Source organism: Talpa europaea (genome assembly GCF_964194135.1).
Source record: "Talpa europaea genome assembly, chromosome: 15".
Taxonomy (NCBI): domain Eukaryota; kingdom Metazoa; phylum Chordata; class Mammalia; order Eulipotyphla; family Talpidae; genus Talpa; species Talpa europaea.
In genome coordinates this window covers 57,156,062-57,168,468 of record NC_140083.1, presented here as the reverse complement: position 1 = coordinate 57,168,468, position 12,407 = coordinate 57,156,062, and the positions used below count along the sequence as shown (strand labels likewise).

General features: G+C 37.4%; 1 protein-coding gene across 2 annotated transcripts in view; it reads left to right on the top strand.

Moving 5' to 3' along the window:
• Positions 1–12,407, top strand: part of AEBP2 (AE binding protein 2) — a gene marked incomplete at both ends in the record, with an annotated part of 64,601 nt that overhangs the window by 41,789 nt on the left and 10,405 nt on the right. For both annotated transcript variants that reach the window (XM_084255374.1, XM_084255373.1), the window contains 2 exons: positions 3,668–3,854; positions 10,660–10,784. In XM_084255374.1, coding sequence (XP_084111500.1) covers positions 3,668–3,854; positions 10,660–10,784 — 312 coding nt within the window. The remainder of the gene's footprint in view (positions 1–3,667; positions 3,855–10,659; positions 10,785–12,407) is intronic.

Here is a 12,407-nt window from a genome sequence, read left to right as displayed (position 1 = left end):
ATATATGCCTGGGTGATTACCTATAAGCTGTTTCAGGCCAGGAACTGTCTCTTATTCATCCTTATAATTCTAGTATCTTGCAAAGTACTGGATATAGAACACATTCATGTTTGAACTAAAATTTTAAATTATCCTCTTGTCACTTAAATTTGTAGCATGTACACTTTATATGGGCTAGGATCCCCCTCCCCCACCATTAGCAGTGCTGACTCAATTAGAAATACCCTTAATGTGTCTCTTGTATATCAAAATAGAGTATTTATTAATGACACTATATAAGGAGCTTGCTCTGAAGTGTTTCAGGCAGCATTGGGTTAAATACATCTGCTAATATATTTAGTAATATGTATGTCTTGCATCAGGATGCTTTTGGTAATACATTCATAAAAGTATGTTCCTGTCTTCTACATGTGTAGAGAGGCTGAGTCCCTGTAAACATGTAGATATGTAGTGAAAGTGAGGTTATCCTCACAGGAAGTTTAGCCTTCTTTTCATTTGGGTGAATTTAGAGAGATTTTGTGAATAAAATTGTGATTTCTACTAATAGACGGTTGTGTTGTATTTTTAGAAGTTTAAAATACTAGCAGTACCTCAATTGAAAGAGCCTGGAAGCATGTAAATAATTTGTGCTATTATGTAGATAAACTATAATGTAGGTTGAACCTCCTAGGGATAATGTGATGGGTGAATTTGGTGTTAACATTTGCATGCTTTGGGACTTTGGTTTCAAGTCAGAAGCTAAGTAAATTGATACATTACTAATAGAAAAGACACTGTCAATCCAGCTATGGATTTTGCTGTTTGGGCATCATTTTGGAAAATGGTGTTTTAGACAGTAACAGTCATTTGTTAGAAGATCTGCAAATATTTCTAAGATTTAACTAGAAATCACACATTTGCATTGTGGTTAATTTGCATATTGTAATTTTAGTGATAGCCACATGTTCTTCATTCATTGCTGGAATAGCAAATCCAGCTTGGTGACTTGATTAATTAACCATTTTTTCCTCAATTTTGCAAGTACAGAGGGCTAAAAAGCCAATATTTCTTTTTCTTTTCTTTTTTCTTTTTTTTTTAGTAATTTTAAAAAATTTTTTACATCATTGATCATTTTTAAACAATATTTGCTTTCCCCCACCCCTCCTGGGGTGTGGTCCCCATAGAGTTTCCTTCAGTAGTGCACCTGTGCACCATCACCTCAATCCCCTGTGCTCCTCCTGCCCTCCCTCTTATCCCTCTCCTTCTTCCTCCCCTGCAGTATGTCCCTGATTTATAATTGTCCGTTTTTGCTTTGTTATATTTTATGCTGTTACTATTTTTTTACACTGATGTCTTACGTGGTTCCCTATATTCCTGCTATAAGTGAAACCATCTGATATTTTTCTTTTTCCTTCTGGCTTATTTCACTGAGCATAATTTCTTCTAGTTCCATCCACATTGCTGCAAATGGCATGAGTTTATCTTTTATTGATTGCTGAATAATATTCCATTGTGTATATGCCACATCTTCTTGATCCAGTCATCTAGTTTTGGGCATTTGGGTTGTTTCCAGGTTTTAATTATTGTAAGTAGTGCTGCAGTAAACATAGGGGCAAAGCTGTTCTTTTGAATCAGTGTTTTTGTGTCCTTTGGGTAGATCCCTAGGAGTGGAATTGCTGGGTCCTATGGTAGCTCCATTTTTAGTAGACTGAGGAACCTCCAGACAGCTTTCCATAGTGGTTGGACCAGTTTGCATTTCCATCAGCAATGTAGGAGAGTTCCTTTTTCACCACATCCTCGCCAACATTTGTTGTTGCTTGTTTTTTTTTTTTTGATATGTCCCATTCTTACTGGTGAAAGGTGGTATCTCAATGTGGTTTTGATTTGCATTTCCCTGATTATAAGGGATGTTGAACATTTTTTCCTATGCCTGTTGGCCATTTGCATTTCCTCTTTGGAGAAATGTCTTTTAAATTCTTCTGCCCATTTCTTGACTGGATTGTTTATTTTGTTTTTGTTGAGTCCTGTGAGAGCTTTGTATATCTTTGTGATCAGTCCCTTATCAGTTGACTGGAGTGCAAAGATTTTTTCCCAATCAGTGGGGTGTTTTTCTGTTTTGGTTAATGTCTCTTTTGCTGTACAGAAGCTTTTCAGTTTGATGTAATCTCAGGTGTTCATCTTTTCCTTGACTTTCTTTGCTTTGGGTGATGAGTTAAAGATGTTATTGTGATGTATGTCTTGTAGGGTTTTACCTATATTTTCTTCTATATATTTTATGGTTTCAGGTCTTATGTCCAATTCTCTTATCCATTTTGAGTTGATTTTTGTGCATGTTGAGAGATAGTGGTCTAGTTTCATTTTTTTGCATGTGGTGGTCCAGTTTTCTCAGCACCATTTATTGTCCGTGTTCCATTGCATGTTCTTTGCTCCTTTGTCAAAGATCAGTTGTCCTTATAAGTGTGGTTTAATTTCTGGGTTCTCTATTTGGTTCCATTGGTCTGTGTGTCTGTTTTTGTTCCAATACCAAACTGATTTAATTATTAGGGCTTTGTAGTATAGGTTGAAGTTTGGAAGCGTGATACCTCCTTTTTCCTTTGTTTGCAGCAGTAGGGCTTTGGCTAGTTGTGGTTTTTTGTGGTCCCATATGAATTTCATCAGTATTTGTTCTGTTTCTTTGAAGAATGTCATTGAGATATTTATTGGAATAGCATTGAATCTGTATATTGCTTTTGGTAGGATGGCCATTTTGATGATGTTAATTCTTCTAATCCATGAGCAGGGGATGTCCTTCCATTTCCTTGTATCTTCTATTTCTTTTAACAGTGTTTTATGATTTTCTTTGTATAGGTCTTTCACCTTTTTGTTAGGTTTATTCTCAAGTATTTGACTTTTTTTTGGTTTCAATTATAAAAGATGGTTTTCTTGATTTCTTCAGATTGATTGTGTATAGGAAGGTTACTGATTTTTGCGTGTTGATTTTGTATCCTGCTACTTTACTGAACTGGTTGATTATTTTGTGGGGTTTTTAGGGTTCTCTATGTATATTACCATATTGTCTGCAAATAGTGATAGTTTTACTTCTTTCCCTGTCTGGATTCCTTGTATGTCTTTCTCTTGTCTTATTGAAAAAGCAGTATTTAATGGAACCTACAGGGGTCTTGCACAAGATCAGCCCTGAGCACAAGTCTTCTCTGAGGGGCTAGATGGCTGTGCTTTAAAGGTGAATATTGTATTTCTTTCCTGTTAGTAACAGTATAGAACAGTAGAGAGACTGCTGAATGTTTTGAAGTTGCACATGTCTTCAGATATACTTTAAAAAAAAAAAAATCCAGGAATCCAGGTAATTGTCAGGATATCTAATTCTTGGTGTACAAACAACTTATTGCTCCTCTGAGAAAAGAGATGAATTCACAACCAAGTTTTTCTGGGCAGAGGATCCCATTTGCTTGTATGTGCAGAGCAGTAAACTCAGGGCTCATCAAACTTCATTTTGTTTTCCAACTCTGCCACTGCTTAATGTGTATTGTTTTGGGTAACTTGTGAAAGGGCTGTACTAGTTCATCAGAATTCCATGCTACAATTAGGTCTATAATGCTGCTGGTAGACTTAAACAAATACAGATATTCATTTATCACATGTGCTTGTGCCTTCAGCAGAGTCACTAACATCCTTTCTTATTTTCATCCAGTGTGTTGTTGGTGGCTGCAATGCCAGCTTTGCTTCTCAGGGAGGGCTAGCTCGCCACGTACCCACACACTTCAGTCAGCAGAACTCCTCAAAAGTGTCTAGCCAGCCAAAGGCCAAAGAAGAATCTCCTTCTAAAGCTGGAATGAACAAAAGAAGGAAATTAAAGAACAAAAGACGGCGCTCATTACGTAAGTGTTTTGCTTTAATTCTTTGTTTTTAGATGGTTTGTGTTTGTGTCTTGGACTTTCAGGAACATCTAGTTTTCACCTTTCTTTAACTCGTACACGTTTTTGTTAACAGTAATTAACAGGGTACTTGTGTGTCAGCAAGACACAGGTATTTTATATGTAGTAGCAAAGGGAGTGAAAGTATTATGTGTCCTTAGAGTATAAGACCTTACATTTGGATGTTGTTTTAATTTTGCTCTACGAACATTTTAAATGTGGCAATGTTGGGTATTTTAGCAATATATTAGAAAATTGGATCTTGATACAGGTAAAAGTCACTGAAAGTCAAGCAGCTTATGTACATACTCCAAAGTGGTGTGTGTAGTTAGCAGAAGTATTTGTAGTCTGTCTCAGCACTGAGATTATCTCGTGTAGAACATACATATAGTGGTTATGTGCTCAATTACCAGATTATGAGATGTATGCTAGATATTTAAGATAATAACTTACTTAGATGGCATTTAGTTTGTAAAAGTAGAGATTAGTAAGGCTTGTAAAAATTGTGATTAGGAATTGACTTTGAAACCTCAGAGCTTTGCTCTGTGCCTTTTAGTCAGCTAACCAAGTACACCCTGAATGAAGGCATAATATTTGAGGGAAGCTGTCATTGAAATGGGGTCTACTGTATGGGTCAACTAGAAAAGAAAAAAAGAAGGGCCTCCCTGTTGGCGCAGGGGGTTAAGATTCAACCTGTGAGGCTGTCTGCAGCTACTGCAGCATGAGTTTGATCTCCGGCCGGCCAGGGAGCTACCCACATGGCGCAGCAGACCTCTCCTGACTCACCCACTGCTCTCCTCAGCTGTGTTATTTCAGTCAGTCTGCCTGTTCTGTTCCCCACTCTGTCTCTGGTGAATCCTCTCACCCCCCCATACCTCTGGCCTGTACCCCAGTTCTTGTATGTATAAATAAATAAATCTTTAAAAAAGAAAGGAAAAAAAGAAGATTGCATCTTACCCTTTCTCTAGGCATTTGATTAGAGTGTAGAAGAGACAGCAGACACTTAATTTGTGTCTGCACGTTATAAAGCTTTTCTCTCAAATATTGAAATTTGTTACTGCCAAGCTACAGTGGACAAATGAGCAAACCAGAAATGACAAACTTAAGTTTCGTATTGTTGAAATAAACTGAGTTGATTTTTTTCAGAGTTGGTTATTGAATTTAAGTTATGGATCCATTTAACTTCTGTTTATAAAAATCGATTCCTGGTTATTTTACTTGAGTGTTGATTTTACTAGCTTACAGTAACACAGAAAATTATAAAATACATACTATGGTGCTCAAAACTTTCCCACCTATATCCTCTAATCTTGTCATTATTTTCATTTCAGTGTATACACTGTAATCATTTAAACTTACTGATTTTTTTCACACTACTTGCTTGATAATACCTATGTAGCTTGCTAGTCTGTTCTGTAAAGAGAAGTAGGTGTTACATAACAGGGAGAGGGGTACCCCAGAACCCCCAAACCTACCTGCTCTAAATAGGCTCTGCCATACACTGCTCCAATAAAAACACATAAGACCTTTAATGGAAGGGAATGTTAATACAACTAGCACTCGAAGTTACCCATCCCCTCGTGAGTAAATGTCCAGCCAAACAGGGTTGGCCCAAAGCAAGGCCTGAAAGCCTGCCACAAGTCTAAAGCACCTTTTGGTGGGGACCCATAGAAAAGCATCAGAAAGAGTCAGACAAGTCTGGGAGGAAAAGAGTAAAATCAAAACCAAGATAAAAGCTGCCACTGTTAACCTCCCCACGGGTCTCTCCCCACACCAGGACCACAAAGCCAGTGCAGCTTCTTCACATGTCTCTCTGCTCCATGTGCCCCCTCCAGGTCTCCTTCTTGCTCTATATCCTACTTCCTTCCTACCTGAGTCTCCTCTCCAGCTTCTCTTCCCTACTCAGCTCCACCCTCCTTTGGGTGGGGTAGGAAATCTGGAACCTTCCCTTTTTCTGGGGACCACCCTGTTACATAGTTTATGTTGAAAGTCCAGTCTTTTGCTTAGGACTAGTGGAGGACTGGTGCCTGCTTAAGTGTATTATTATTGCTTTTAACAGTGGTGCTGTTTTTCATTATTAACCGGTAAGGCAGACGATATGTAGGGGCGGGTGGGAGAAGAGGTGGAGATTGAAAAAACCCTTTTCTGTTTCCTGTTCTATTGAGGAGAGTGGAGAAATATCAGTAATGTTTATGAGTATTAAAGTTAAAAGGTTCACAGCCTTCACTTTGGGTAGCTACTGTTAATACAGTGCTGTGATGTGAGCAAGCAGAGTTGCTATTGTGGTGGTTCATCCCTTCTTTAAAAGTATACATACCTTTAGAAAAATATTAAAGTAGCCTCTGTGCTAGTATCTTCCTCATGTTATTCAGGAAGGTCTTTTTTAATTAACAAGGTAAAAAGCATTATACATAGTAGAATAGTGTAAATAATATTGCCTCATACAATTTTTACATTTTATTTAAATTATTTTTTACTTTTACATACTTAAAAGTGGTAAGAATAATACAGTAAACATGAGTATGCTCTTCACTTAGAGAATTACCAGTGTGCTACTTTTGCATGATCTCCCTACATACTTTTTTACCCCCTGAATCCAACATACTTTAAGAATCTACCATCAGGGCCTCCCCTGGCGGTGCAGGCCGTTGAGCGCTGCACTGTGAAGGTGTTTGCAGCCTCTGCAGTGCGGGTTCAATCCTGGCTGGCGGGAATCCCACATGGTGCAGCAGACCTCTCCTATCTCGCCCGCTGCTCCCCTCAGCAGTGTATTTCACTCAGTCTGCCTGTTCTGTTACCCCCTCTGTCTTTGGTGAATCCTCTCATCCTCCCGGGATTCTGGCCTCTATCCTGGTTCTTGCATAAATCAATCAATCAATCAATCAATCAATCAATCAATCAATCAATCTTATTAAAAAAAAAGAATCTACCATCATATGGATTCACTTATAGAAGGAATATAGGGAAATCAAACAAGGGATCAGGGCAGTCGGCAGAGACAAAACTAGCAGGTAAATTATAAATCCAAGACACATAGCTGGGGTGGTGGTCAGGGGAGAGGTCAAAACAGGAAAGGGAATATGGTGCCCATTCACGGGTGATGTGTTGGTGTGGGAGCTTTGTGGGGACTATACCTAAGGGGAGAAATCAGACATTGTACAAATATGAACAATAATGTAAAACAAATAAAGCCACAAAGAAAAAATAATGCAGTAGAGGATAACCAAGGACTGTGGGTAACAATAAAAAAGAAAAATCATTCTTGCATCTAGGAGAGGGATGGCAGTTACACAATATGTATGATTTTGAACTATAGAAAAATAATCAAAATTTTTTAGATTCTGTCTCATCAATTAAAAAATGCTTTAGCACCCATTTCTGACATTTGGTGTACATAGGCAATATTACTAATGCAAGTTAAGAAACAGTTACCAGGGCCTCCCGGGTGGTGCAAGGTGTTAAGACGCAACCTGTGAAGCAATCCACAACCACTGCAGCACGAGTTTGATCCCTGGTTGGCCAGGGAACCCACTTGGGAGGAAAAAGTTATAATTTTACCTAATGCTGAGAAATAAATCCCCTTCAAAACAGATCTGTGGGGCCAAAAAAAAAGTGCACTTTCTCCATATTCACCAAATATACTTTTTCCTGTCTCTGCCGACTGCAGCAGACTTCTCCTGACTCACCCACTGCTCTCTTCAGTATTGTATTTCAGTCAGTCTTCCTGTTCTATTCCCCTCACCCCCCACACCTCTGGCCTATACCCCAGCTCTTGTATGCATAAATAAATCAATCTTTTTAAAAAAGAAAAAGAAAAAGAAACAGTTACCAGGGAGGTATATTGAAAAAAATAAAAAAATCAAGTGATTTTCTTCTCTCACTGAAAGGGGTCACGCCAAACCCTTGTCTTGGGGACTGTGTTCTTGACATTCTTAGTAGTGGACAGCATGGGTAAGATCTGAAAGTATAGAATTTCATGTTTTTAATGAGGGCCCTTTTCATTATTGCGGATTTAATTCACCTGATGAGTTACGTGTTTAATCTTGAATGAGGAGAGAGTGTCTGATTTAGAAGACACTCTAAGTGCTTATCCTTCTCAGGAAAAAGTATATTTGGTGACTATGCAGAAAGTGCACTTTTTTTTTTTGGTCCCACAGATCTGTTTTGAAGGGGATTTATTTCTCAGCATTAGGTAAAATTGTAACTTTTTCCTCCCATAGATGCCAGATATTTTTATCTTACTGATAATCCCATTTTCACTGCATGCTTAGTCTTGTGGGTTCTGCTTGCTTATCGTGAGGTGGTGTTTTGCTGATTTCCTTTTGAGAAAAATCTCATGAGCAGAGCTATCTAGTTGTTTTCGGTATACGCATTGGCGAAATCATCTCCCCATGAAAGCTCTAGTGGATTTGTATATCTGCTCTGAGAACTGATGAATAGTACAGGTAAATTGACTGCACGCTGTGGTAAATCATCATGTATGCAGGTCTTAATATGCTGTACCAGGGAATCAAGCCATTTCTTTTATTGTCTATAAAAGTAAATATTAATTACAGATGATCATGAGAAAGTACATATATTTTTAAAAGGTACAATAAACCCAAGGACCTTGAACTTGACTTTGTAGAATCTAAGAGAGTAAGAGATTTTGATGGTAGAGTCATTTGCTCCAACCACTCAAGGACATTTAATGAATTGTCTGTAGTAATTATGATTTATTCCTTACCCAGTGTTGGTTGCAAACACATGAGATTTTTATATGGCTCTGAGATGATTTGTTTAGGTGATTTTATGTGTAAATTTGATGAATAAAAATACTATTAGAGGCAGACTCACAGTGGAAATTATTTTTCTTCAGTGTGCAAGGTAGCTAAGGCTAAGGTGGGAAGGAATAGACATAGGGGAAGGACTAACTGAGTTATGAGTTGGGCTGTGGGACTGCATGTAGACTGTGCCTAGGAAAACAACTCAGGCCACAATGTGACTAAGGTCTGTAGTAATCATCCAGAAGAGAAAAATTGGGGCTCAAATGAAACAGCAGTAGTGCGCACATGCAACTTGGAAATGAACTGAGTGGGTCAGAAGATCTTGGATGTGTACAAGTGTCTTCTTTGCGTATCTAAATGAAATGACATATATCATTAAATGTTCCTGGTGAGATAGAAGTAGTATATTTGAAGAACCATAAAGATCTGCTGATCTGTTTCAGTCTAAAAGTATAGGATACATGGTAGAAACATTGAACTTGAGGGAGACAGTCTTGGCTTCTGATCATAACTTTTGTTCTATACTTGGTCCTCTTCTGAGACATGAGAGATCTTAACAAAATTAACCCTCTGGATAACAGCACTGGTGTTATTAAGAATAGGACGAAGGGGCCTCCCTGGTGGCCTAGGGGTTAAGTCTCAGTGTTTTCACAGGGACAGCCCCCCACCCCGTTTGATCTTGGCTACAGGGCGCAGCAGAACTCTCCTTTCTCACCTGCTGCTCCCCTCGGCAGTGTATTTCAGCAGATCTGCCTGTTCTGTTCCCCTCTCTGTCTCTGATGAATGCTTTTACCCCTCCACCTCTAGCCCACACCCCAGTTCTTCCATGCATAAATAAATAAGACCTTTTTTAAAAAAAGAATAGGATGGAAAAAATAAGGAGTAGAGAGTTATTTTTTCATTTGTAAATTTGTGTAGGTAAAAAAAACCATCATTATAAATAATGCTATATTATTTTCAAGTAAATAGAGAAGTCATTATGAATAAAATAAATCACTAAAATATATACTGGATACTTACTTTTGTCATAACTGTAATTTTTTAATTACCTGACAATAAAAATATTATTATCATGAAAAAAAAAGAAAGTACATATATTTTTGAGTTTCACAATTCTGAAATAACTAATTTTCCTTATTTTGTACAGCATTCTTAAGAATAAAATACATTTTTATAATAGTGGGATAAAAATAAAATGCTCCTATCAAATTAAATCTTTCATGTATAACTTTGTTGTGATAGCATTAAAAATTTGCTTACTCTAAGCTTGTAAGTTTGTTATTTTAAAAAAGTAGTATAAATTTTTTAATGTAAATTTTTTCTGACAATGTATTTTCTGTATTTGTTTTAATTATAATCTATAGCTGTTGTTTCTCCATTTTATAAATAATGAACCTGGTTAAGGTAGATTAAGATACTTGTCTGAAGTCACACAGCTAACTGGTGTATTGGAAGTTAAAATGAATTTTGGTGGACTTACTGGTGTTCAATTTTATAATTTTCTTAGATCTATAATATATAATTTTCTTAGATTGTTAATCAAGAAAACTCTGTCAAAACCCCCAAAATAACCCTACTTTATCAAATTTGGAAAATTTCTGATTACATATGAATATAGGATATTGATGAAATGTATTATGTTTGACTGTGGTGAGTTTATGATCTCTCTGTAAGGTGTACACATGGATTTGCTTATCAGAGTGCCATAACTGGTGCTCCAGACGTGTTGGAGTCAAATAAAAAGTTATATAAAAAGGATGGTAACTAAAATGTGGAACCGTGAGGCCTAAAGCTGGAAAGGGCAGAACTAGAGAAGCACATATTTAACTCACTTTTACAAATTTGTTGGAATTTTGCTTTTTTTTTACATCCTTGTCAGTTAGACTCCTTGTTTTGAAAGAAAAGATAGATACACAATTGTTTCAATATTCTTATAATGTTTATTTGTGAAAAAATGAAATATTTGTTTGGAAGACATTACCTCTTTTTGTATTGACTTTTAGCACGACCACATGATTTCTTCGATGCACAAACACTGGATGCGATAAGACATCGAGCCATATGCTTTAACCTCTCAGCTCATATAGAAAGTTTAGGGAAGGGACACAGTGTTGTATTTCATAGTACTGTAAGTATTTGATTTTTTTCCCCCCATCTATGTATATATACATAGGTTTTCAAGTTTGTGTGTTTTGACTTTCATGATCATTTCTAAATTGCTCAGGATCTAACAAAATACATTTTAACAAATCACAAAATCTTTTGCTTTATTAATACTGAAAAATTTGCACAGTTGGTTACCATATAAATATTTCCCATGAGTCTATGTTACATGGTTGAGTATTTTTGTCTTGTTTGAGCTATTTAGGAGTATTGGGTGATTGTGCTACTGGCATTTGAAGATCAAGCTCTGACCTTAAGTAAGCTAGGCATCTTTTCTGATCTCTGTTTTTGTCATTGTAAAATGAGAACATTAGCATCCTCTTTGTTCACTTTTTTGTGTGATGGATGAAAAATGTGCATCAAAAGTTGGTGTTAAGTAGAAAATAAGATAATGGCCATCAAATTAAAGCTTTATGAAGGAGGGATTTTTATTTGTTTTGCTTGTTGATGTAGCCCAGGTATCTAGAACTGCACCTGAATTAGAGTAGAATAGGCATTCAGCATATATCTGAGTGACTGCTATTCAACAGTCACTTTCTTTTTTCAACAGAAAAAGAAAAGTATCAAATTTAAAAAGCAGTAGTTTAATTTTGATAGTTAAATAGGAATTAATAGTGCTCTTTTTTTCTTTTCGAGCCCCTTCCCATTTTATCTTCCAGTCATCTTTAAATCAGTGTAGTTTGGGTCTCCCTCGTGGCGCAAGGGGTTAAAGCACCACACTGTGAAGCAATCTGCAGCCTATGCAGCATGAGTTTGATCCTCAGCCGGCCGCAGGCCAGGGAGCTACCCACATGGTGCAGCAGACCTCTCCTGACTCACCTGCTGCTTCCCTCAGTAATGTATTTCAGTCAGTCTGCTTGTTCTGTTCCCCACTCTGTCTCTGGTGGATCCTCTCACCTCACGCATCTCTGTACCCCAGCTCTTGTGTGCATAAATAAATAAATCTTTATGAAAAAATAAATCAGTGTAGTTTGGTATAGGTAAGTTAATAGAGGAAGATTTTATTTTATTTTACTTTTTTTAAAGATTGATTTATTTATTTATACAAGCACTGGGTACAGTCAGAAGTGTGGGAGGGTGAGAGAATTCACCAGAGCCAGAGTGGAGAGCAGAGCAGGCAGACTGACGAAGTACACTGCTGAGGGGAGCAGCAGGCACAGCAGGAGAGGTCTGTGCACCATGTGGGACCCTTGCCCAGTGGCCGGGGATCGAACCGGCGCTGCAGAGGCTGTGGGCAGCTTTGCAACCCAGCGCTCAACCGCTGCACCACCCGGGAGGCCCAATAGGGGAAGATTTTAGACTCAAATCTTGTTGATTTGAATCCCTGGATACACAGCATATTTAATTTTGTTTGCTAAAATCTAAAACATGCTTTTTATTTTTCACAGTATAGTTAAAATGCATGAGGATTTAAATACCAAAGATCAATGTTGATAGAACTGTCTTGTTTGGCTTGAATTTTTAGTTTTGCTATTTCTTAAAATATTTTCTCCCCTTCTTCCCTCTGCTCCAGTCTCTGCTCCAGTATAGTTACTGCCTAGTTTTCTATTTTTCCTTTTGCCTACTTAATATACTCATTTATCTCTAT